Consider the following 26,478-nt stretch of genomic DNA (forward strand, 5'->3'; position numbering starts at 1 on the left):
ATCGTCTAGAATGGCATTATATAGCGTTAAGATTTCCCTTCACTGGAACTAAGGGGCCTAGCACAAACCATAAAAACAGCCCCAGGTCATTAGTCCTCCTCTACCAAACTTTACAGTTGGCACTATGCATTCGTGCAGGTAGCTTTCTCCTGGAATCTGCAAAACCCAGATTTGTCCGTCGGACTGCCAGATGGTGAAGCATGATTCAGAATGCGTTTCCACTGGCTGCGAGCTTTACGCCAATCCAGCCGACGCTTGCCATTGTGCATGGTGATCTTAGACTTGTGTGCAGCTGCTCGGCTATGGAACCCCATTTCATGCAGCTCTCAACGAATAGTTATTGTGCTGACATTGCTTCCAGAGGCAGTTTGAAACTTAGTAGTGAATGTAGCAACCGAGGACAGACGATTTTTATGCGCTACGCGCTTAAGCACTCGGTGGCCCCATTCTGTGAGCTTGTGTTGCCTAACACTTCGCGTCTGAGCCGTCGTTGCTCCCAGACGTTTCCACTTCACAATAACAGCACTTACAGTTGACTGGGGCAGCTCAAGCAGGGCAGAAATTTGACAAACTGACTTTTTGGAAAAGCGGCATCCTATGACAGTGCCACGTTGAAAGTTACTGAGCTCTTCAGTAAGGCTATTGTACTGACTATATTTGTCTATGGAGATTACAAGGCTGGGTGCTCAATTTTATAGACTTATCAGCAACGGGTGTGGCTGAAATAGCCGAATCCACTAATTTGAAGTGGTGTCAACATACTTTTGTATATATAGTGTATCTTAAAACAAACAAGAATTATTTCGTATCAAAAAAGTAGGGCTTGAGAATTGCATAGGAGGCGACAGGAGCAGATAGGAGCCCAGTAAAAGAGGGAAGTTGAAGGAGAGCACATGCAGGTAGAGCTGATGACAAGGTTCAGAGAGGAACAAGCTTTTCTGTTTGATTAGATCGTTTGCGTTTATCAGGAAATTTCAAGAGTCCCAGCGACATATCCGGAGGTCACAGGATCGAGCAGGCTTTATGGATATAAAGATATAACCATAACCTCATTCCTAAGAGCTAGTTGACATGCAGCATTCACCGCTGTTAAGCTTATTGAGAGAAACGCTGTACTCACTGGTTTCCCATTGCCGCGCAGTGGACAGAAGAAACACACACATACAGAGAAGTGCTGTCATGTATGAGGAGTATTGACAAACTGGGACTATCTGAAACCTGTGACCTCACAGGCTTGTAGCAAAAGAGATAAGGAGTTCCATTTTAGATGTACTCAAACTACACACACACACACACACACACACACACACACTAGAGGTTGACCGATTAATCGGAATGGCCGATTAATTAGGGCCGATTTCAAGTTTTCATAACAATCGGAAATCGGTAATTTTGGATTTATTTATTTTTTACACCTTTATTTAATCTTAATTTAACTAGGCAAGTCAGTTAAGAACACATTCTTATTTTCAATGACGGCCTAGGAACGGTGGGTTAACTGCCTTGTTCAGGGGCAGAACGACAGATTTTTACCTTGTCAGCTCAGGGATTCATATCTTGCAACCTTACGGTTAACTAGTCCAATGCTCTAACCACCTGCCTCACGAAGAGCCCGCCTGTTACGCGAATGCAGTAAGAAGCCAAGGTAAGTTGCTAGCTAGCATTAAACTTAATCAATCATAATCACTAGTTATAACTACACATGGTTGATGATATTACTAGTTTATCTAGCGTGTCCTGCGTTGCATATAATCGACGCAGTGCGCATTCGCGAAAAAGGACGGTCGTTGCTCCAACGTGTACCTAACCATTAACACCAATGCCTTTCTTAAAATCAATACACAGAAGTATATATTTTTAAACCTGCATATTTAGCTAAAAGAAATCCAGGTTAGCAGGCAATATTAACCAGGTGAAATTGTGTCCTTTCTCTTGCGTTCATTGCACGCAGAGTCAGAGTATATGCAACAGTTTGGGCCGCCTGGCTCATTGCAAACTAATTTGCCAGAATTTTACGTAATTATGACATAACATTGAAGGTTGTGCAATGTAACAGGAATATTTAGACTAATGGATGCCACCCATTAGATAAAACTGGCAATACTAAAGTGCCTATAAGAACATCCAATAGTCAAAGGGATATGAAATACAAATGGTATAGAGAGAAATAGTCCTATAATTCCTATAATAACTACAACCTAACACTTCTTACCTGGGAATATTGAAGACTCATGTTAAAAGGAACCACCAGCTTTCATATGTTCTCATGTTCTGAGCAAGGAACTTAAACGTTAGCTTTCTTACATGGCACATATTGCACTTTTACTTTCTTCTCCAATACTTTAAATACATTACTTAAACCAAATTGAACATGTTTCATTATTTATTTGAGGCTAAATTGATTTTATTGATGTATTATATTAAGTTAAAGTAAGTGTTCATTCAGTAATGTTGTAATTGTCATTATTACAAATAAAAAAAAAAATAAATCAGCGATTAATCGGTATCTGCTTTTTTGGTCCTCCAATAATCGGTATCGGCGTTGAAAAATCATAATCGGTCGACCTCACACACACACACACACACACAAAGTAGAAAGGCCCATTGGCTCATCACCCATTGGCTCATCTTCAGCGCACTCATAAGCTCTCTTGCTTAATAAGCCTTCAGTAACATGCAATGCAAACTAATTTATCTGAACCTCATCACTTAGTGCAATCTATGTTTAAAGATTTTCCAGCTTATTGCTCTTTATTTTATAAAGTCATCACTCCACTACTGATCCTTTCCTGATTACACACTTTCCATAAATGATGTGTGTTTAGTTGTCATATCAATAAAGGCTCACTAGTGGATCAGAATGCCAAAGGACATTAGGCACAGACCAGCTCCACCACCCAGCTGTGTGTGTGTGTGTGTGTGTGTGTGTGTGTGTGTGTGTGTGTGTGTGTGTGTGTGTGTGTGTGTGTGTGTGTGTGTGTGTGTGTGTGTGTGTGTGTGTGTGTGTGCATCCGTGGACCAATCAGAGCAGAGGTCACATGACATTGGCCCACAACAGAGAATAGGGACAGAGGTGCGCAGAGGAACATTGGCAATTGAGGTTACACAAAGTAACAAAAATAAATCAAATCTGGTGAAAAACATGGTAAATTATAAAAATCCTTCAAATTATTTACGGCAATAAACATGCTATACATTTTCACAATCAATCTAGCCTAACATAGCAACTCCAGACAAGCCTTGAGAAAATCCATGGTGTATCCCCAGTTGCTTTTATCCACTTTAGTGAAAACACCTTCATATGTTTGGTCTATTGATATAACTTTACACCCAGTGGGGGCTCCTCAGAGGAGGAAGGGGGGGACCATCCTCTTCAGTGAATTTCATTAAAAATAAAAAATAGTTTATCCTGTTTAGATAAAACTATACTAAATATATTAATGTCACCAAATAATGGATTAAAACACACTGTTTTGCAATGAAGGTCTACAGTAGCCTCAACAGCACACTCTGGGGTCGCACCATGGTGTAGCTAGAGGAAGACAGAAACTAGTTGTCCTACGGCTAAACAATGGTGCTACCCCAGAGTGTGCTGTTGAGGCTACAAAACCTAGGAGGCTAATGGTTCTCACCCCCTTCCATAGACTGACAAAGTATTTTTGACGACTTCCGGAGGATGTCCTCCAATCTTTCAGAGCTCTTGCGGCATAAACTGACATATTGTCCACCCAATCAAATGATCAGAGAATCACTGAAAGAATAACCTACAGCTAGCTAGCATTGCATAAAATGTAGAGAGTAGTTGACTCAAAGAGAGAGAAAGACAATAGTTGAACAGTTTTTAACAAATTATTTATTCAAAAATGAACGAGAAGCAAGAGAGAGATAGAGAGTTAATTATATTTAGTTTTAGTTTTTTTCACTTTCACTTACTTAGCTTGCGAATGCAGCTAGCTAGTAATCCTACTCAAACACCCGGCTCAAACAGAGAGGGATTGTTAGCTAGCTGGAACTCTTTCAAGTCAAGGTAAGATTTAGTTGTATTAATTTATTGCCACCAGGGAATTCCAGTGTAACTACTAAACTGCTTGCTGTACACTGTACTGCATAATTTTAGCAGGTTTACTAATGCAATTAGATCTAGTAGCTATGTTGACTATGATATTAGCTAATATGGTGACAATGGTGTAGGCTGTGAGTACCGGTTAGAAGTTATGGTATGAAGGTTTTGCTTAGAATGTTTTTTAGCCTGGTCACAGACAGCTGTTATTTTTTTTATTGAACTTATATTTAACTAGGCAAGTCGGTTAACAACAAATGTGTATTTACAATGACGGCCTACCCCGGCCAAACCCTAACCCAGACAACAATGGGCCTAGTTGTATGCCGCCCTATGGGACTCCCAATCACGTCCGCTTGCACTGAAGTCCACAAGCAAAGGGAAAATGTGAGAGGAGGAGAGCGAGTAGATGTGAGAAGGAATTATACAACAAACAAAGTAATCATGATGTTTGTATGTGGCTGCTATGAAAGTGAACTGTGTGTGTGGGTGATCAGGGGTGTATTCATTCCGACCTATTCTGTTGAAAAACTTTTCTTACATGGAAGCAAACGAAACGGGGATAAGCATACCTTAATTTGTCCAAAAGAAACTCTTGTTTGCAACTGTTTGGACTACTGATTACACCCTAAATCAGATAGATGAAGGCAAGAGAGTGCAAGGCGGTATTGAATGTGTCACTGGCTTTTACCTTTATTAATAAAATGCTTATTTTTATTTTAGGCTAGGTTGTAGCTACCTCATGATGGGTATAGGTAAAATGTTAGTATCATATAGTAGCCTAAACCAATCAATTTCACATTGAGCTGGGTGAATGGAATATGAATGACAGTCATCCAATATCCTGTGATAGAAAAAATACCATGCCCCCCCCCCCCCCCCCCCCCCCCAAAAAAAACTGTTTACACCCTATGACAAAAGGTCAAGAGCATGTAGGCTAGCCTAACTGATACCTCCACATTGAGAGCTGCAACATCACAGTGTCTCTGTGTTACAGTAACATCTCACTGTCCACTCACAAATATAACATTCTCCTTGTCATGATAACATCTTGATCTGAACCACAAGCTCATCAGGGACACCGGAGTCTATGACACTAAGCAAATCCCTTTCAAAATTAGCTTTTTAATTGATAAGCCGCGTTCTCCTTCGGAGCTGGCTCATGGAACGTGAGCGAGGATGTATGTGTGTGTCGTGTGTGTGTATGTGTGTGTGTAATAGACTGTATAAAAAAGTATGAGCGCTCGAAGGAGAGAGAGAGAATGCAAGCAGAAGACAAAAATACCTCAAGCATTCTAGATTAGTAAGACACTAAAATGGGAAAATGGTTACAATAAGTTATAACACCTTTATGAGGACCTACACTCTAAAATGTCAATGATAACTTTGTTGGAAAATTAAACACTACTATCAGTTTATACTCTTTCTATTGGTTTGCACACACTCCATCAGTGGCCTCTGATCTCTACTGAAAAATATGCTTAGTACCATAAACCAATATGCCCGCAACTCTTTAGTATCTGGGCTATGTAAATACTAATGTTAAACACTAGCCTGAATATTAATATGAATGAACGTTCCACATGATGGGGCACTGTCTGTCTCGGAGCTTTTTTCAGTCTGAGAGGTCAACCAGCTGCGAAACAATTACTTTCAATACATTATTCATTTAAACTAGTACGAAACTATAGTTATAAAAGCAATAAACTATTTAGGCTATGGTTTAACATTTCAACTAGGTTTTTTATTGTCAATCAGGCAGACCAGAAACGCATTTTTCCATATAGCGACTACATCTGAATTATACATTTGAATTATGATCGTCATTATAATAATGTCCACACAATGTTCTAATCAACATAACAGAGATTCTTACCTGTGATTTGTACGATTTCAAAGGTTGTTCCTTTCTTACTGTTTCACCAATGTTGGACTCGCGTCGCTCGCGGAAAAACTGGATTCGACACCTCCAACAGCACTCTCATGACGTCAGGGCAATGGGCGGAGGGAGTGGCAAACACAAGGGGCTCCAACATCAATGAATAACCTGTTTTTGGCACAAAGGTAAGCATGCTGCTTCATTCTTGTTTTGTTTTTTAACATTCTGCTTAAGGTGTCTTCTCTATCCAAGGCCTACGGACAGGGGTAAATTGTCCCAGCCTAATCGTTTGGTCAAAGTGTTAGTAATAGGCTATCGATATAAACAATAAAAACATCAAAGAAAGTAAAGCCTACTAAAAATCCAACAAATAATTGTGTTACAATGATGACACGTCATACACAAGTAGGCTACTTCATTCCCTCTGGAATTGTATTCAATATGCTCTCTCATTATTTCCACTATAGACTTACACACTGTCAAGGACAGTGTGAGAGGAATAGGCAACATGAATCAGAATTCAATCAAACAAACTCCTTGCACTACCAACTTTGTTAGTATCATCTGCCCTCTAGTGGAGTTACCTTAGCCATCAATTACTCAATATTTTCCATCCCTCTGTCAAATCCACATTCATTCATGCATGCATCCGTCAATTACTTTATAGGGACTAAATGTAGGCTATTGAATACAGGTTGGGATGATTATAAACAACACTATTTGAAATTAAACATTTTCTGGAAATCGATGTAATCCGTGATGTGTGAAAGGCATACAGACAATAAAAAAATCTTTATGCAATGTCCGGGGAACACCATACAACAACTGCAACAACATTTATAACAAACAGCTCATGCTCTTTTTCTACTCTAGATGGGGCTATGGGATAAATGGGGGCGTTTGTTTACGGGTTTGTACACCCCTCTAACCAACGTCAACTTTCAAGTGCCAGTTGCCTAGTTACGAAAAAGCCAGCGATGATTTCCTGTGTTTTAAAAGCGTCTTGTAGATAGATATATTACCCTGCGCTAAATAAGTTAGAAATCTGAATTTATAGTGTGCAGAAAATGGGAGATATTCACAGCCGTGTCTTCAATTAGTTAACTAGATTATACCCTTTGAATTTGGGGTAACAGTTAGACTATACGATTTGAAGTCATGAATAATTACATGTTTATCAGAGTTGTTGGAAAGGGGAGTTATGGAGAGGTGAATCTGGTGAAACACAAAACCGACCGTAAGCAGGTAAGAATACAACAATCCATTTCAAAACATGGTTTGAAAAACGTTATAATAGGTTTGTTTGACTCGGACACATGTAAGTTATTCCCTTCCCTGAATCCTCGATATCACAACAAGTTAGCAACTAGCAAGCTAACCAACGTTCATATTACTGCCGATTGGATCTACAAATAAGGTAGATACGTTTACCATTTAGAAATAAAGAACTGCGGCAAATGTTGTGAACATTCTGTCTAGACGCATTTGTGACAACGGTCTAGACAGAACGTTGGCCACATGCGTCTAGACAGAACGTTTGCAGAGTGAAATATGTTACGCTAAGGCGAACTCGTTTCTCCTGTTTTCCTTAGTATGTCATAAAGAAGTTGAACTTGACCACGTCCTCGAAACGTGAGCGGCGAGCCGCGGAACAAGAGGCTCAGCTTCTCTCGCAACTACGACACCCAAACATCGTGACATACAGGGAGTCGTGGGAAGGAGAAGACTGCCAGCTCTACATCGTCATGGGCTTCTGCGAGGGAGGCGACCTCTACCATAGACTCAAGCAACAGAAGGGGGAACTCCTACCTGAAAGGCAGGTGGTGGAGTGGTTCGTCCAGATAGCTATGGCCCTTCAGGTACATTGAAGTGCATCAAATAGTAGCTGAGATTGTATAACAATTGATTGATATGCTGCAACATCTACTCTGCCTCTATCCATTCGTTTTGGCAGAGGCTGAGGCTTATGTACAGGAGAGTTAGTGACAACATCTGACTTTTTTCTCTGTTGAATTGTAGTATCTACATGAGAAGTGTATCTTGCACCGGGACCTGAAGACCCAGAATATCTTTCTGACCAAGACTAACATCATCAAAGTGGGGGACCTTGGCATCGCCCGTGTTCTGGAGAATCAGAATGACATGGCCAGCACCCTCATAGGAACACCATACTATATGAGCCCAGAGCTGTTCTCCAACAAACCCTACAACCACAAGGTACGGTATACTTAGTAGATCAATACTTGAGATCATCACTGTTTAGAGCAGCAGTTCTATTGAGCCAGGCACAATCTGAGGAGATTGCTGTTGTGTGCACTAGGCCCTTTTATTTGCAAACTTCAAGCCTCCTTTTCTCCCCAGTCTGACGTGTGGGCACTGGGCTGCTGTGTGTATGAGATGTCCACCCTGAAACATGCCTTCAATGCCAAGGACATGAACTCACTGGTGTACCGCATTGTAGAGGGAAAGGTCAGTCAGTCCCTTACGTCTTTTCCCAAATGAGTAGTCATGATCAGTGTTCCCTCTAAGTTGTGCGCTCCCCGGGAATGCCATGCTAAAGAAATATCAGCCTGCGCAGGAAAACACAATATTTAACTTTCTAGTTTCCCCCTTTGGTTAACACTATCAACGTTTCCCTCTACTGTGGGAATTGTGATCTAATCAATGCAATATTAGCTACTTTCAATGCAACATACCGAAACAAAATTATCTATGCAAGACTTAGTATGCGAAACTAACTATGCAAGAGACTTTCTTGTTGGCAGAACGCATTGGAGTAGGATTCTATTGCATTGACAGGCAGGACTCAGGCCCATACTCTACACAGACCAATGCAGCATAACCAGTCAGAGCTGCAGTAGACCTATATGCAAATAGATCATTGCCATATATGGATCTGTGCCATTCACTTTGAACTGGATTGTGTTTACAGCATGAGTGGTCGCGAGTAGTTGCGCTTGTTTTGAGATCAGTGAGAGCTGCATGTAGCCACGTATGCACATCTGTTCATATGCTTTGCTAGTAAGTGAGTTATTATCCCAGATATAGCACATGTCTAGTCCTCAATGGGGGAGTGGTTGCTTTCTACAAGAGCACAAAATGTATACACTTCTAGCCATCTTTGAAAAGTGACTCAGGTAAATAGCCTTTTTTTGTGTTAAAGGGGTAGTGTTGTATTTTGAGACAGTCTTGAATAAGCTAAGTAGCCAATAGGCAGAGGGTAGCATAATTTGTCTGATTCTCTGTAATAAAGGTATGGGAATAATAATGTTTTGTTTTTTGTTGTAAAGTGGTTTCTTGCATCAAACAACACATTTTCAGTCGCCTCCTTGTCTGGAGGACAAGTGGATAAACTGGTTAATATCTTGTTCAGTGTAGGCCTACATTCCACACCACCCATTGGCTGCTCCTGTAGGCTGAATGATAGAACAGCTATGTTAAAATGTTATGTAATGCATTTTGTCCATAGTTTTTTTTTATGGTGGGCCACTCTGATAGGCCTACATTATGATCAATTAGCCACAGTATCCTACGTGGCCACTGTTATAACTGTAACTTAAAGCTGATACAGACTCAGTGTTCACAGTAAAAGCGCAACAGAAGTTGCAGACAATTTTCAGAATGTTAAAAGTTTGCACTCAGCAGACCTGAAATTTGCTCAGTGCTGAAAAAAATTAGAGGGAACATTGGTCATGATGAGATTATTTGTTTGCTACTAGATTCATTGATCTATTTTCCTGTCATCCAGTTGCCTCAGATGCCGAGTAAGTATGACCCTCAGCTGGGAGAGCTGATAAAGAGCATGCTGTGTAAGAGACCAGAGGACAGACCTGATGTCAAACATATCCTACGTCAGCCCTACATCAAACGACAAATCGCAATGTTTTTAGAGGCCACCAAAGAGTAGGTGGCTTCATTTGTTGTAGTACCTGGCTAACGCTTTCTTTCTCTCTCGTTTCTTTGTATGTTGAACAAATATTTAGTAAATGTGTAGGATTGATGTCATCTTGGATATCTTGTTTGTTCAAATCACTCTAGGAAAACTGCCAAGTCCATAAAGAAAGCTGTTGGTGGTAGTAGCAGCAGACCCAGTGCAGCGTCTATGGTTTCGTCTAAGCTCAGGCCTGAGCCCCCCCCTCAATGTCCCCAGCCAGACCTAAACACCAAAGGGAAAGGGGTGAGAGTGAACAGCTAACAGAACAGCACTAAAATACTCTGGGAAAACATATATATATATATATATATATAAATTACATACATACATACATGCTTTGTAAGTAGGAAAACCTGCAAAATCGGCAGTGTATCAAATACTTGTTCTCCCCACTGTATATATATACAGGTGCAGTTAATACAGGTAATGAGTGGAGAACAGGAGGGCTTCTTAAAGAAAAACTAACAGGTCTGTGAGAGCCGGAATATATATACAGTGGGGAGAACAAGTATTTGATACAATGCCGATTTTGCAGGTTTTCCTACTTACAAAGCATGTAGACGTCTGTAATTTTTATCATAGGTACACTTCAACTGTGAGAGACGGAATCTAAAACAAAAATCCTGAAAATCACATTGTATGATTTTTAAGTAATTAATTTGCATTTTATTGCATGCAATAAGTATTTGATCACCTACCAACCAGTAAGAATTCCGGCTCTCACAGACCTGTTAGTTTTTCTTTAAGAAGCCCTCCTGTTCTCCACTCATTACCTGTATTAACTGCACCTGTTTGAACTCGTTACCTGTATAAAAGACACCTGTCCACACACTCAATCAAACAGACTCCAACCTCTCCACAATGGCCAAGACCAGACAGCTGGAAATTACAGGCCTCTCTCATCTTTTTTTAAGTGGGAGAACTTGCACAGTTGGTGGCTGACTAAATACGTTTTTGTCCCACTGTATGTGTGTGTGTGTGTGTGTTATCATTACACAGGTGGACCTTGTGCTGTGGACAAAAAGCCACTCTAAAATGTGCAGTTTTGTCACACAACACAATGCCACAGATGTCTCAAGTTTTGAGGGAGCATGCAATTGTCATGCTGACTGCAGAAATGTCCACCAGAGCTGTTGCCAGAGAATTGAATGTTCATTTCTCTACCATAAGCCTACCATCCTCTACCATCCTCCAATCTTGTTTTAGCAGCCCAGGATCTCCACATCCAGCTTCTTCACCTGAAGGATTGACTGAGACTAGCAACACAGACATCTGATGAAACTGAGGAATATTTCTGTCTGTAATAAAGCCATTTTGTGGGGAAATAATCTTTCTGATTGGCTGGGCCTGGCTCCCCAGTGGATGGGCCTATGCCCTCGAAGGCCCACCCATGGCTTCACCCCTGCCCAGTCATGTGAAATCCATAGATTAGGGCCTAATGACTTTATTTCAATTGACTGATTTCCTTATATGAACTGTAACTCATTAAAATTGTTGTATGTTGTGGTTATATTTTTGTTTGAGAGAGAGAGAGACAGTGAGAGATACAGGCCATAAAGTAAAAAATATGCTCATCAAGTTGCACAAGTGTCTTAATTGTTTTCATTGTGGTGTGTTTGTTCTATTTCTGTTCTCATTCATAGGAGATGAACTCACAAAGGCGTAATGGATACAATGGAATCATAAAAGACGCCCCACCCAAGACATATCTAACACCCAAATTCCCTGCATCAGACATTCTCAACACCACTGGTGCATCCTTAGCAACCATCAGTAACATTGACATTGATATCCAGCCACAGGAAGAGGAGAGAAGGGCCCAGAGAGGGGATCCCTCCCACCCTCGGCCTGCCCCTCGCAGGGTGCTATCAGGTGTCAGTAGCAGGGTAGAGGAGAGGAGGACCGCCAATGGACCTCTAATGCAGTGTGCTTTGAATCACAGAGACGGAGTCAGAACCTCTGTAGAGAAAACTGTGAACATGGACGATAACGATGACACAACAGAGCTACTCAAAGATGTGGTCATTGAGAGCCCTGCACCTGAACAGACCGTAAGTCTGAATGTTTCCACCAGCTTGCCTGAATCAAGGTCTGCAGGGGAATTCAAAGTGGAATCCACTGGACAGACTTTTGAAGTAAATATCGATAACAAAGATGACACCATGAATCTTCTGAAGGAGGATCCCACACAAAAACATCCTGCAGATGTCAGAGTAAGTATGTGCACTGTGCTACACACAGTGCACATAGATTAGTAAATTCTGTGAATGAGTTGTAGTTGTAAGCCTCTGTGTTATTGTCTTGTCTTTAAAGGAGAGCTTGGAATCCACAGAAAAGCTCCTAGAGACCCTTCCTCCTGTTATAACACTGGTAAGAACCAGTTTGTTCTCATATTGTAGGAATTTGTTTATTCTGTAGGCTACCACACTCCATATAGCACATCCTTTAGAGGTCATTGATGCTAGTTATGTTTTATCTGTGTATGTAGGAACCCTGTCACATGGAGCACCTCTCTCCAGTCCCAGAGCAGGACACGCTCCCTCTGTGTACGCCTTCCTCCTCTGAGCCAGTTGTCTCCCGGCAACGCAGGCAGAAGGACAGGAGGTGGATACAGAGTGATCCGGACAAGGTGAGGACAGTGACTGGGGGACTTTATCATGGCTTTGAGCTGTCAAAGTGCTTTGGAACCTGAAGGCTCTTAAACCTTTGCTTGTTCTTTCCCAGTGTAAAGTGACAGGTCCTAGACCTCTACCGCCTCCTCCTGTTGATGCAATGGTAGTGGAGGAGAAGAAGAGGAGCAGGGCAAACACAGAGAAGAAGAGGGCTACCACAACAAACTCTTCCACAACCATTAACTCCTCAAAGGACAGCAACATTCCACTGACACAAGTGAGGTCAATGCACTAAACAGCTACTGCTCAAACATAGGGCTGAGGTCTTGGAATATACACTGAGTGTACAGAACATTAAGGACACCTCTTTCCATCACATAAACTGACCAGGTGAAAGCTATGATCCTGTTAAATTCACTTCAATCAGCGTAGGTGAAGGGGAGGAGACAGGTTAAAGAATGATTTTTTTAAAGCCTTGAGACCGTTGAGGCATGGATTGTGCATGTGTGCCATTTGAGGGTTAATGGGCAAGACAAAATATTTAAGTGCCTTTGAATGGGGTATGGTAGTAGGTTCCAGGCGCACCTGTTTGTGTCGAGAACTGCAAAAAAAACGTTTTCACTGTGTATCAAGAATGGTCCACCACCCAGAAGACATCCAGCCAACTTGATACAACTGTGGGAGGCATTGGAGTCATGGGCCAGCATCACTATGGAACGCTTTTAACACCTTGTAGAGTCCATGCTCCCGACTAATTGAGGCTGTTCTGAGGGTAAAAGGGAGGGGTGCAACTCAATATTATGAAGGTGTTCCTAATGTTTGGTATATTCAGTGTATACTGCTAATTGTATATTGTCAATTATATTTCCTTTTTGTTGAAATAAAGTTGTTCCAACTTTACAATAAGTTTAAAGCCCATGTATTTAGATGGTAATTACATAGGCAGATAAAGTTTAATATCTCTACTGCTTCCAGGAGCGTCCTCTTTCAGCCAGGGAGAGGAGAAGACTGAGGCAGTCCCAGGAGAACCCAAGCCAACCAGGTTCACTCCTCTGCTCTGTGTTCTCAATATATCGTATGACCATAGGACCAGACAGAATTGGCAAGGGCCATTTTGTCATATTAAACAATAAAGCGGTAGCTATGCTTTGTATTGCTCACTGTAGTATTCTTCTTTCCTGCGGTTGTCAATACAGTAAGAAGGGCGTCGAATGAGGTTGCCTCGTTACATAATAAGCAGCCAGAGTTCCAGAACCCCACTGTCACTCTCTCTGTATCTGACATGGGCAAGGAAACAAACAAGGTAACTAACTATAGGTTGATCTCCATTGTCTTACTGTTACAGTAAGTTAAATCAGTGTATAATTGGCTTCAGTCTATGACAGTGGTGTATTCTTCTCTAGCAGGACAGGTTGCTGGGGCGACCGTCTGACAACGATGAATACAGCTCCTCCACCAGCTCAACTGATCACTCTGAGAGGGACTGCAAAGAGGGGTAAAAACAACTTGTTCTGGCTCTTTGGGAGCAGTGCCCCCCCCCCACCCATAGAAGCACAAAGCCCTTTAAGTGTTGCTGGTGATATGCGCATTTAAATCTGACACGTTTTTTTTTTATTGCAGAAAGAGTGAATCCAGTGATTTGCAGGACCTGGTTCAGAGGATGGCCCATACATTGCGAATGGATGGCAGAGATGCTGTTAGTGAACTGGATGGTGGTGGTAGATCTGGCTCTACTCCACTGGCTGAGTTTAAGTTGAACAGGAAGTACAGGGACACACTGGTGCTGCATGGGAAAGCTAGAGAGGAGCAGGAGTTCCACTTCAGTGAATTACCCAACGGTCAGTCTCAGCCAAAACAGTCTCCCTGAGCATCCTTAGCAGATTCAATGTGTGTTTCAATGCAATATTGCCCTGGTGACTGGTTTATCACTGAGAAATAAATTTATTTCTACATAAGAAATAAGTGGATTCAAAACTTGTATTCAACTCTCCTCTTAAAAGGCACCACGTCTGGACCGGCGAAGGTCCGCAGAGCCATTGAGCACCTGAGAACAGATGTGGTGAAGGGACTGGGGGTGAAGCTGTTGGACAGAGTCCTGGACATAATGGAGGACGATGACGAGGACAAACGAGAGGTTAAGATTCAAAATGACATCCATGATCGTGCTTCCAGCTAGACATGGCTGTAATCTCAGTTTTATTCTTTCTCCACACACAGCGGTGTCTTCGGGAGCAGATGGGAGAGGACAAGTACCAGTCATATGCTCTGATGGTGCGGCAGCTAAAGTTCTTTGAGGATGTTTCGTTCAAGGGTTAAGTTCAGCTAATGAACAATGCAATACTTTTGTATAGACAATCGCATCTCCATATTCTATGTATATATTAATGTAGACTATTTTTAAACCTCACTTTAAATATAAATACATCATCTAATTTTCCATTAAGGTTACAATATGCAATGAGTCTTCTGTTACCGTTTTTCTACCTGTCAGGTAGATTGATTATTGTAATGAAATATTTATAATGCAAACTAGTGCAATAATAAATGTACCTATAAACACATAGGAAATTAAGAATTTCCTGATTGTATATAAGTTGCAGGATGTAGAAGTACTGTATTGTAGATATTTCCATCCCCTTTGTTTGACTTTATAAATCATTTAAAGTTCTTTATTTATCCTTACATTACATAGATTCTTATATCCACATTATTAAACCGTTGGGATGATAACATGAGTGCAGTCTACAAAGTATCCACAGTAGCAAATCTGTTTATTGTACATTGACATTCCACCACTGTTTGGCATAATACCCTGTAACAAAGGGTTCCTTTAATTAAACAAGGATTTATTGTACAGACATACGGTTATTTTCAGTCACAAAACGTGTCTTGGGCAAACTGGTACAAACAGTCATGATCTACTTGTGCTTCTTCTTCTTCAGATTCTCCTGAGGCTTTTGAAGGGTTTCTCCTGTAGTCTCTGGTAGGGCTGGCTGCCAGGAGAGGGGGTTCTGTCTGTACATGGGCCAGGGGGGCAGGGTCAGCTGAGAAGGGGAGAGGCGAGGAGACATGGGATAAGGGCGAGATGTTGATGAGAAGAGGGTTAGTCCCGTAAAATGTTTTACATTGCAGATGAGAATGTAATGACTACAGAGTATACATTTTGAATAAACCTGAGTCAAGGTTGGTCTGTGGGTGCACTCTTTGCACAGGTGCAACATTTTCTGCTTGGCACAACATCAAATACACATATTCAGGGACAATGGAATGAAACTTAACTCACCAAACAAGACACAGCAAAACCTCCTAACACTATGTACACAGTCCACCCAAACTGTTCAATGATGAGGCCATAAGCGAATCCGATCACCTGGAGGGTAATGCAAGGGGTTAGCCTAATAATGGACTAAAGGAGCCTAATGTTACACCTTCCATTCCAAGATATTACATGTTCTGTTTAAAGACTAACTGGCTTTGGAAGCCAAAACAGCCAAATACATATAAACGTGAATCGATTGTCAATTTGGTTCTAGAAACATAAATCCCACTACTTTCAAATCATTTTAAAAAATGGAGGATACACACTTACTCTACACTGTTTTAACACAGCTGCAGCCGACAGTATTTTTTTGTGACGTTCATCTTCCATTACAAACAGGTGTTCAGAGACAGATGGCTAATTAGTACAGGTAGTTCACTCTGTCTTAGATGAACTAGAATGGAAATGCAACCTGGTCTCAGAGCATTTCGTATTATTCTGTATGTAAATCTGAGAACCCAATTGAGATTTATATGTTACATTTCGTATGGTGTGTATTAATTTGTGGATCTCCATCACAATACAATTCATATTATGTTAAGAATTTGCAAAAAGTACAATGTTACAAATTTGTAAGAACTTGTTACAAATTCTAGCTAGGTGGCTAACGTTAGCTAGGTGTTGGTTTTAAGGTTAAGTTTATGAGTTAGGTTAAAGGGATAGTGTTAGCTAACATGCTAAGTAGTTGGAAATTAGCTAAAAAGTAGTAAGAAAACCGAACAAAAATATTAACGCAACATGTAAAGTGCCGGTGTCATGAGCTGAAATAAAAGATCACAGAAATACGCACAAAAAGCATCTCTCAAATGTTTTTATTTACATCCCTGTTAGTGAGCATTTAATCCTTTGCCAAGATAATCCATCCACCTTACAGGTGTAGCATATTGAGAAGCTGATTAAACAGCATGATCATTACACAGTTGCACCTTGTACTGGGGACAATAAAAGGCCATCCTAAAATGTGCAGACAACGCCACAGATGTCTCAAGTTGAGGAAGCATGCAATTGGCATGCTGACGGCAGGAATGTCCACCCGACCTGTTGCCATACAATTTTATGTTAATTTCTCTACCATTATGTTTTAGACGTCCAATCGGGCTCACAACCACAGACCTTGTGTAACCATGCCAGGCTAGGACCTCCTCATCCGGCTTCTTTACCTACGGGATCGTCTGAGACCAGCTACCCGGACAGCTGATGAAAATGACAACTATTTCTGTCTGTAATAAAGCCCTTTCGTGGGGAAAAACTCATTCTGATTGGCTGGGCCTGGTTCCTAAGTGGGTGGGCCTACATGTCATGTGAAATCTATTGATTAGCGCCTTATTAATTTATTTAAATTTACTGATTTCCTTAAGAAATGTAACTCAGTAAAATCGTTAACTGTGTTTATTTTTCTTCAGTATAGTTGAAAAGTAGCTAATTAGCTAAAATACTAAAGTTGTCTGATGAGATTCAACCTTTGGGTTGCTAGATGTTCACGTTATTTTTCCATAAGTAACCATCTGTCTTGTGTAACCATACCAAACGTAACATCATACTCATGAGTGTCTCGGATTTACGTTTACTATGTTACGTCTAGTCTATGAGACCAGGATGGGAAATATGGCCATGTGGGAACCCTAACCAAATGGAACTGGGAGTCATGATCAACGGCTAGGGTTAAACCTAGTGTAAAAACAACACACTGAAAAGTACATTTTAATAGGCATGTTTGTCAGGCCACTCACCGCTGAGGCAAGTATGATTCCTTGGAAGATCTGCTCCGCCAGCTTTTGTCCTTTATAATCCTAAAACATCACCAAGCCATTTGCAAAGTTTATCATTTTTGAGGAAAGACTGGTAGATTGTTACATCACAACTGGAAAACTAATATCTGACGTGTCAATCAATAATCAAGACAGATCAAGAAGGTTCATCAAAAGTGGTGCCTTGAAGAGTAGTATTATTATAGGCTTTGTGATTGGGGATGCATTTATACATTTGGTTCGAACTCTAGGGCATGCACAATAACACATGGGATCTATCTTGCGGTTCAATGATGTGCCATATGGGCATCTAGCTGGCTAGCATCCAAACATTGATCAATGTTTGATTCCAATAATATGACATGGATTTATGGTTGGATGAATAGTTAGCTAATTATTATACTCTTAACAATGTTCAATATTATTTTTGCATCGAATTTCGGTTCGAACTAGTTTATCCGTTATTGCTCCCTAGCTAGCTTACTGCAACTGCTTGAAATTGTAGCAAACGTTAGCTAGCCTGCCTTTGATTAATCTACTCATTATTTTTTAATTTGTAGCTATTTGCAACAGTCTTTGAATTCAGTAATAGTTCAAATTCTTACCATGTGTGTTGGAATGGAGTTAAATATTGACAACATCTTTCTACGTCAGATAGCTAATCAGTTTAAAGTAAAACTGCATACAATTTGTCTGGTTAGACTTCCGGTTTCAAAAAGCATACGTAGTATTTCGAAGGACCTAAGACTGTTGATGCATTCAAGCCAATGGCCGTATTAGAGAGCATCAACATGACCACAGGCGACTGCCGATTGACTGATCTAAAACTCAACTTGCATGATAAATAATTACTAATTGTTATTTGTAGATCAGTCAGTCAGTCACAATTTAACCATGATACATTGCTGTTTTGAGCCATAGACTGTAAAAGGAAAGGGGAAAGTATTCGATCAAGTGACACCATTCAAATCTAAATCCAATTTTATTTGTCACACTCGCTGAGTACAACTGGTGAATACTTTCCATTAACATGCTTGCTTACTACCCCTTCCCAACAATGCAGAGTTTTAAAATAAAATACTAAGATAAGGAATAAAATAAAATACACAAGAATAGAGCTACAGTGCATTCAGAAAGTATTCAGACCCCTTGACCTTTTCCACATTTTGTTACTTTACAGCCTTATTGTAAAATTGATTAAATTGTTGTTGTTTTTTCATCAATCTACACACACACAATACCCCATAATGACGAACCAAAAACAGGATTTTAGAAATGTTTGCATATTTATTAAAAATACAAAAACAGAAATATCACATTTACATAAGTATTCAGACCATTTACTCAGTACTTTGTTAAAACATCTTTGGCGGCGATTACAGCCTCGAGTCTTCTTGGGTATGATGATACAAGTTTGGATCACCTGTATTTGGGGAGTTTCTTCCATTCTTCGCTGCAGATCATCTCAAGCTCTGTCAGGTTGGATGGGGAGCGTTGCTGCACAGCTATTGTCAGGTCTTGTCTTGTTTTGCACGCTTTGTACAATTGAATACATGCTCTCAGGGTAAGTAACCATTTATGCTGTACCAACTGAATCAACATAACAGACTCTGAAACAAGGATTCAGCATACTGTTACTTTTAGAACAAGGGATTCTCAGCAACTCAGTTTTCTCTGTAGCAATGACATCTTAACATTTCAAACAAATACAATACCAAATCATTTCAAGTCAACTTTTCAATAACAAGTTTACAGTCTGGAACTCTTTTAGGGCAGTGATCTGCCTACACCCTTTGACATTTCACAGGTCTAGGACAGCTCTGGGCTTGACCTCTCTTCCTGACCTTGTGTGATATGATGCTGAGCATGCTTCTGTGTCAGTCAACAGTTCTTGTGGTGTTGCAGGTAAGAATGGTGTATGTTGTGCTGTGTGTGTGTTTTAGTCCATCACATTCTCTTTCAGGGGAACAGTTAATCTCGTCAGTGTATTGTTCTTTTGTGTTCAGTAGGTGACGACGATTGCGGCGGTACACTGCTCCTTCTGCAGTGAGGACGCGATATGAACATTCAGTGTCAGCTGGCTGTATGACGACTGCTGGCTTTCAGTGGCCATGCTCCTGGATTGTAACTGACTCTCTGTCGTTCAGTGGTGGCAGTGGTCTCGCTGACCTGTCGTAGTATCGCTTTTGTTGTTGATGTCTCTGTGCACGTTTTTCATGCATTTTCTTGTAGCTGACGACCTCAGGTTGCAGCTGCTGGTTGGTGCTGGGAAGGATTGAGCGAAGACTGCGGCTCATCAACAGCTGGGCTGGTGATTTGAAGTTGTCAACTGGAGTGTTGTGGTATTCAAGGAGACTGAGGTAGGGGTCTCTCTTGTCTGCTTTTGCTTTGTCCATGAGTGATTTGGCAATCTGCACAGATTGTTCAGCAAAGCCATTACATTCAGGGTAATGTGGGCTTGTGGTGACGTGTGAACTCCCATGCTTTTGTGAAGGATTCAAACTCATTTGATTTGTAAGAGGGGCCATTGTCAGATATTAAAGTCTACAATGCCATTCCTGACAAAGATTGCGTTCAGCTTGTGTATCACAGCTGCAGATGTGTTGCTGTGAAGCTTGTCGAGTTTGAATTATCTGCTGTAGTAGTCCACTGTTACGTTGTAGTCCTCGTTGTTCTGGGTGAACAGATCGGTTGCCATGACCTGCCAGGGATCTGTCTGGGTTACAGTAAGGTAACATTAGCTCTTTGGTGTTTGAGGGGCGTCGTTCAAGACAGGCGAGATTTTACCAGCAATGTCCTCTATTTGTTTGCACATTATAGGCCAAAATAAAACGTCCAGTGCTTTCTGTTTGCACTTTTCCATGCCCATGTGTCCAGCATGGATCTTTGTCAAAATCTCTTCTCTGAAACTGGCAGAAATTATGATTTTCTCTCCTTTGAAAATTATTCAGTTGATAGGTGATAGTTCATCACGATGGTTCCAGAACTCTGAGACACTCGAAGGGGATTTTCTCCTCTCCTCAGGCCATCCATCCTGTATGACTTTCCTCAGCTGTGTGAGTTGAGTCCTTTTCTGTTTCTGCTCGGCTCTCCTTCAGTTTTGTGTCACTAACTGGTACAGTGGGGCAAAAAAGTATTTAGTCAGCCACCAATTGTGCAAGTTCTCCCACTTAAAAAGATGAGAGAGGCCTGTAATTTTCATCATAGGTACACTTCAACTATGACAGACAAAATGAGAAAAAAAATCCAGAAAATCACATTGTTGGATTTTTTATGAATTTATTTGCAAATTATGGTGGAAAATGAGTATTTGGTCAATAACAACAGTTTATCTCAATACTTTGTTATATACCCTTTGTTGGCAATGACAGAGGTCAAACGTTTTCTGTAAGTCTTCACAAGGTTTTCACACACTGTTGTTGGTATTTTGGCCCATTCCTCCATGCAGATCTCCTCTAGAGCAGTGATGTTTGGGGGCTGTTGCTGGGCAACACAGACTTTCAACTCCCTCCAAAGATTTTCTATGGGGTTGAGATCTGGAGACTGGCTAGGTCACTCCAGGACCTTGAAATGCTTCTTACGAAGCCAATCCTTCGTTGCCCGGGCTGTGTGTTTGGGATCATTGTCATGCTGAAAGACCCAGCCACGTTACATCTTCAATGCCCTTGCTGATGGAAGGAGGTTTTCACTCAAAATCTCACGATACATGGCCCCATTCATTCTTTCCTTTACACGGATCAGTCGTCCTGGTCCCTTTGCAGAAAAACAGCCCCAAAGCATGATATTTCCACCCCCATGCTTCACAGTAGGTATGGTGTTCTTTGGATGCAACTCAGCATTCTTCGTCCTCCAAACACGACGAGTTGAGTTTTTACCAAAAAGTTATATTTTGGTTTCATCCGACCATATGACATTCTCCCAATCTTCTTCTGGATCATCCAAATGCTCTCTAGCAAACTTCAGACGGGCCTGGACATGTACTGGCTTAAGCAGGGGGACACGTCTGGCACTGCAGGATTTGAGTCCCTGGCGGCGTAGTATGTTACTGATGGTAGGCTTTGTTACTTTGGTCCCAGCTCTCTGAAGGTCATTCACTAGATCCCCCTGTGTGGTTCTGGGATTTTTGCTCACCGTTCTTGTTATCATTTTGACCCCATCGCGTGAGATCTTGCGTGAAGCCCCAGATCGAGGGAGATTATCAGTGGTCTTGTATGTCTTCCATTTCCTAATAATTGCTCCCACAGTTGATTTCTTCAAACCAAACTGCTTACCTATTGCAGCTGCTTACCTGGTGCAGGTCTACAATTTTGTTTCTGGTGTCCTTTGACAGCTCTTTGGTCTTGGCCATAGTGGAGTTTGGAGTGTGACTGTTTGAGGTTGTGGACAGGTGTCTTTTATACTGATAACAAGTTCAAACAGGTGCCATTAATACAGGTAACGAGTGGAGGACAGAGGAGCCTCTTAAAGAAGAAGTTACAGGTCTGTGAGAGCCAGAAATCTTGCTTGTTTGTAGGTGACCAAATACTTATTTTCCACCATAATTTGCAAATAAATTCATAAAAAATCCTACAATGTGATTTTCTGGATTTTTTTTTCTCATTTTGTCTGTCATAGTTGAAGTGTACCTATGATGAAAATTCCAGGCCTCTCTCATCTTTTTAAGTGGGAGAACTTGCACAATTGGTGGCTGACTAAATACTTTTTTGCCCCACTGTAAGTTGTTGTACACAGTGTGCACTTGAATGTCTGAGGCTGCTGTCCTTGTAGGTAAGAAACGTCCTGGAGAGTGTGTCTGCGACAGGGATGTCTTTGCCTGGATGGTGAGTGATTGTGAAGTCGTATTTTTGTAGTTGAAGGATCTGTAGCCTTGGAGAGGCTGCGGCTAGTGGTTTCCTCATGATTGACTCGCAGGGCTTGTGGTCGGATTCCACAATGACTTGTTGTCTATATTTAAAGATGGAAACGCTTACATCCAAACAGAATGGCGTACAGCTCCTTTTCGATTTGAGCGTTGTTGATTTCACAGTCTGTGAAAGATTTGGAAGCGTAGCCGATGGGCTTTCCTTCTTGCAGTAGTACTGCACCTAGTCCAAACTTCGACGCATCCACTTGGAGTCTGAGCTCTTTATTGGGGTCATAGTAGGCAAGGACTGGTCCTGGTTCTCTCGTGATCAAGTATTTCAGTCTCTGGAAAGCAATGTTGTGTTGCTTGTCCCAGAGGAACTCACTGGACTGCTTTAGCAGCTGACGCAGAGGTGCATTAGCATTGGAGAGGTTGCGAACTTGGTTAAGTAGTTGACCATGCCAAGCACTGTTTCCAGCTCTGCAGGGTTCTTTGGTGGATCCATTTCTTTTATGGCTGAGATCTTCTGTGGATCTGGCTTGATTCCATTCGCTGTGAGAAGATGTCCGAAGTAGCTGACCTCTGTAGCGCCGACTGTGCTCTTCTCGGGGTTGAGCCGAATTCCTCTCTCGCGGGACCTTTGCAGCATCGCACAGAGGTTTCTGTCGTGTTACTCCTTGGTTCGACCATACACAAGGATGTCATCCACAATTGACAAAACTCTGTCGAGGCCTTCGTACACTTCGTCGATCTTTCACTGAAACTCGTCTTGGACTGTGGCAATCCCAAAAGGCAGGCAACAAGACCTGTAGCGTCAAAACGGTGTGTTGAACATTGTGAGCTTAGATGACTCTTCTGTGAGCTTGATAGCCCAGTAGCCTGCCCTGGCTTTCATGACACTGAAGTAGCGTGCTCCTGCTAGTTTGTGTGTGATGCCATTTAGCTTTGTTAAAGGGTAAAAGGGGGGTTTGATAGCCTTGTTCAATTCTCTTGGGTCAAGACATACTCTAAGCTTGCCTGTGCGTGGTTTCTCCACCACCACTAACACGTTTACCCAATCTGTCGGTTCTGTAACCTTGATGACTATGTCAGATTGCTCCATGGAATCCAACTCTTTCTTCAGACGGGCACGGAGAGCAAGGGGAATCTTTCTCGGTGGGTAGACCACAGGGGTTGCGTCTGGGACAAGGTGAATGGTACATTCTCCTGGGAATAATCCTATTCCTGTAAAAACATCAGCAAACTCCTCCATTATATATTCTGTCTCTACTGGTGCTGTCACTGATAAAACTAGCTTGATGAGGTCCATGTCTAAACATGCTTTAAGACCTAGCACTGCAGGTGCTCGAGTGTCAACAATGTAAAAGTCCAACATCATGTCACTTCCCTTATATTTGCATTTGAAAGTGCATGTGTCTTTTACTGCAGCTGTTTACCATCATAACCATTTCATCTTCACTCACTGAGTGTACTGTTTTTCCACGGTAAGCTCTGCACACTTTTACAAAGTGATTGCATTTCCACATTTAGTACACTGTTTGCCTTTAGCTGGGCAATTTCCCTGTTCATGCACTTTGTATCCTCAATATCCACATGTTTTGGGGAGTTTTGCGTCAATGTTGCTCTGTTTTGGAGTTCTGTCTCTCGTTCTGAAGCACGCTCTCTGGGCACTAGAGGTGTGCTTTGATGTCTACCTGACTGTGTGGACTGCTTGTTCACGTGATGTGCTCGTGCTTTCGCCCGAAATGGTTTTCATCTAAACCTGTGCTAGCTCGTGAGATATGGCTATGTCGATAGCTTTGTCCAGCGTTAGCTCAGACCCAACATTCAAAAGTTTCTCTCTCACTCGCAGTGAGTGTATTCCAAATACAATACGGTCCCTGACCATCTCATCCTCGTTTGCATAATCACAGTCTTTCACAAGCAGATGCAGCTCAGTCACAAACTGTTCAAACGATTCGCTAGCTCCCTGTACTTTCTCATGGAATTTGTACCTAGTGAAATTCCTATTGGTCTTCGGCACAACATATGCTTCAAAACGATCATAGTATGTTTTCAGTACCTTTGATTCAGCCTCGGTAAGTGTCGATGTGTTGTAAATATCTCTCCCTTTTTCACCGATCCAGAGGAGCAGGTAGTTGCACTTTTCCTCTTCTCCTGTTTCCTTCAGAGGACCAGTGAACATTAGCTCCACATGCTGTTTGAACTTACACCATGCATCGGGTAGGTTTGTAGACTCTCAGTCCATTCGATGTGAAGGAACTCCAGCAAAATCCATATTTTAGTCCTTTTACTCTGACACCATGTCTTGATTTGCACGCTTTGTACAAAATAATAAAATGCAGTACAACAGGATATTTCTAAATGTAGCTCTTTATTAGCTAGCTATAACTGGCATGTTCACGTGTCTCATACCATGATCAACTGACGATAACCTCACCACCTGGGTGCTATTAACCAATCATAGCACAATATGATACGAAGGTAAAATGCATCCAATTACAATTCAGTAGGATTACACATATGAATATTACAGGTCTCTCCAGAGATATTCGATTGGGTTCAAGTCCAGGCTCTGGCTGGGCCATGCAAGGACATTCAGAGACTTGTCCCGAAGCCATTGCTGCTTTGTCTTGGCTGTGTGCTTAGGGTCGTTGTCCTGTTGGAAGGTGAACCTTCACCCCAGTCTGAGGTCCTGAGCACTCTGGAGCAGGTTTTCATGGATCTCTCTGTACTTTGCTCCTTTCATCTTTCCCTTGATCTTGACTAGTCTCGCAGTCCCTGCCACTGAAAAACATCCCCACAGCATGATGCTGCCACCACCATGCTTCCCGTAGGGATGGTGCCAAGTTTCCTGCAGGCGTGACGCTTGTCATTCAGGGAAAGGAGTTCAATATTGGTTTCATCAGACCAGAAAATCTTGTCTATCGGTGCCTTTTGGCAAACTCCAAGCAGGATGTCATGTGTCTTTTACTGAGGAGTGGCTTCCATCTGGCCACTCTAGCATAAAGGCCTGATTAGTGGAGTGCTGCAGAGATGGTTGTCCTTCTGGAAGGTTCTCCCATCTCTACAGAGGAACTCTGGAGCTGTGTGAGAGTGACCATTGGGTTCTTGGTCACCTCCCTGACCAAGGCACTTCTCCCCCGATTGTTCAGTTCAGCCGTGGCCAGCTCTAGGAAGAGTCTTGGTGGTTCCAAAAAATCTTCTATTTAAGAATGACGCCATGAGGCCACTGTGTTCTTGGGGACCTTCAATGCTGCAGAAATCTTTTGGTACCCTTCCCCAGATCTGTGCCTCGACCCAATCCTGTATCAAAACTCTACGGACAATTCCTTCGGCCTCATGGCTTGTTTTTTCCCCTGACATGCACTGTCAACTGTCAGACCTTATATAAACAGGTGTGTGCCTTTCCAAATCATGTCCAATCAATTGATTTTACCACAGGTGGACTCTCAAGGATGATCAATGGAAACATGATGCACCTGAGCTCAATTTTGAGTCTCATAGCGAAGGGTCTGAATACTTATTTAAATAAGGTATTTCTGTTTACCGTGAGGTAGCAGAGAGAACAGTCTATGACTTGGGTGTTTGGAGTCTTTGACCATTTTTAGGGACTTCCTCTGACACCGCCTGAATGGCAGGGAGCTCAGCCCCAGTGATATACTGGGTCGTAAGCACTAACCTCTGAAGCGCCTTGCGGTCGAATGTAAAGTAGGTGCCATACCAAGCGTTGATGCAGCCAGTCAAGAGGCTCTCAATGGTGCACATGTCAACATTTTTTAAGGTATGTGGGCCCATGCCAAATCTTTTCAGCATCCTGAGGGGGAAGAGAATTGAGGTGTGCTCGGCCCTTTGTTGATTGTAGTCCACGATCAGCTCCTTGTCTTGCTGACATTGAGGGAGAGGTTGTTGTCCTTCCACCATACTGTTTAGTCAACAGCCTTAATGATGGTGTTGGAGTCGTCCGTGGCCATGCTGTCATGGGTGAACAGGGAGTACAGGAGAGGACTAATCACACACCCCTGAGGCAGCCCATGTTGAGGGTCAGCGTGGTGGTTTGGGTCAGCGTGGTGGATACAGACT

General features: G+C 41.9%; 3 protein-coding genes across 6 annotated transcripts in view; 1 reads left to right on the forward strand and 2 right to left on the reverse strand.

The window, feature by feature from the left end:
* Positions 1-6,051, reverse strand: part of LOC139413423 (calcium/calmodulin-dependent protein kinase type 1-like) — an 83,786-nt gene extending 77,735 nt beyond the window's left edge. Inside the window, exon 1 of one of the 2 annotated variants that reach the window (XM_071160785.1) lies at positions 5,937-6,051. Coding sequence is in view for 1 of the 2 variants with exons in the window: in XM_071160784.1 (XP_071016885.1) it covers positions 1,121-1,131 (11 nt within the window). In the remaining variant the exon portion in view is untranslated. Of the gene's footprint in view, positions 1-1,120; positions 1,180-5,936 lie in introns of those variants that run through there. The other variant, XM_071160784.1, reaches the window with a different exon arrangement.
* LOC139413422 (serine/threonine-protein kinase Nek4-like) lies at positions 1,272-15,671 on the forward strand. Of its 3 annotated transcripts, XM_071160783.1 has the most exons (18): positions 1,272-1,645; positions 5,960-6,124; positions 7,532-7,798; positions 7,959-8,156; positions 8,301-8,408; positions 9,688-9,842; positions 9,978-10,116; positions 11,517-12,086; positions 12,187-12,243; positions 12,362-12,502; positions 12,598-12,762; positions 13,461-13,527; positions 13,682-13,788; positions 13,889-13,980; positions 14,106-14,323; positions 14,486-14,619; positions 14,703-14,756; positions 15,428-15,671. In XM_071160783.1, the coding sequence occupies exons 3-18, from the start codon at positions 7,685-7,687 to the stop codon at positions 15,470-15,472; spliced, it is 2,364 nt and encodes a 787-aa protein (XP_071016884.1). In that variant the 5' UTR covers positions 1,272-1,645; positions 5,960-6,124; positions 7,532-7,684; the 3' UTR covers positions 15,473-15,671. The 3 variants fall into 3 exon arrangements, with proteins under 3 accessions (XP_071016884.1, XP_071016883.1, XP_071016882.1); XM_071160782.1 differs by lacking the exons at positions 1,272-1,645; positions 5,960-6,124 and adding an exon at positions 6,894-7,184 and having other exon boundaries at positions 13,892-13,980; XM_071160781.1 differs by lacking the exons at positions 1,272-1,645; positions 5,960-6,124; positions 15,428-15,671 and adding an exon at positions 6,914-7,184 and having other exon boundaries at positions 14,703-15,031.
* Positions 15,240-18,273, reverse strand: LOC139413425 (signal peptidase complex subunit 1-like). The gene is made up of 4 exons (XM_071160786.1): positions 18,158-18,273; positions 17,535-17,594; positions 15,769-15,855; positions 15,240-15,529 (listed from the first exon to the last, which is right to left on the reverse strand). The coding sequence occupies exons 1-4, from the start codon at positions 18,191-18,193 to the stop codon at positions 15,404-15,406; spliced, it is 309 nt and encodes a 102-aa protein (XP_071016887.1). The 5' UTR covers positions 18,194-18,273; the 3' UTR covers positions 15,240-15,403.
* Positions 18,274-26,478: the final 8,205 nt, after the last annotated feature.

This window comes from Oncorhynchus clarkii, chromosome 7, assembly GCF_045791955.1.
Source record: "Oncorhynchus clarkii lewisi isolate Uvic-CL-2024 chromosome 7, UVic_Ocla_1.0, whole genome shotgun sequence".
Taxonomy (NCBI): domain Eukaryota; kingdom Metazoa; phylum Chordata; class Actinopteri; order Salmoniformes; family Salmonidae; genus Oncorhynchus; species Oncorhynchus clarkii.

Excerpts from the sequence above, each read along its gene's own strand:
- LOC139413422 (XM_071160781.1), top strand. The coding sequence starts at position 7,098 with ATGAATAATTACATGTTTATCAGAGTTGTTGGAAAGGGGAGTTATGGA. Across the intron at positions 10,117-11,516 it reads TAAACACCAAAGGGAAAGGG|GAGATGAACTCACAAAGGCG; the intron begins GTGAGAGTGAAC and ends TCTCATTCATAG. Across the intron at positions 14,620-14,702 it reads ATGACGAGGACAAACGAGAG|CGGTGTCTTCGGGAGCAGAT; the intron begins GTTAAGATTCAA and ends CTCCACACACAG.
- LOC139413425 (XM_071160786.1), bottom strand. The coding sequence starts at position 18,193 with ATGTTGTCAATATTTAACTCCATTCCAACACACATG. Across the intron at positions 15,856-17,534 it reads GAATCATACTTGCCTCAGCG|GTGATCGGATTCGCTTATGG; the intron begins GTGAGTGGCCTG and ends ATTACCCTCCAG. Across the intron at positions 15,530-15,768 it reads GTTTTGCTGTGTCTTGTTTG|CTGACCCTGCCCCCCTGGCC; the intron begins GTGAGTTAAGTT and ends TCCCCTTCTCAG.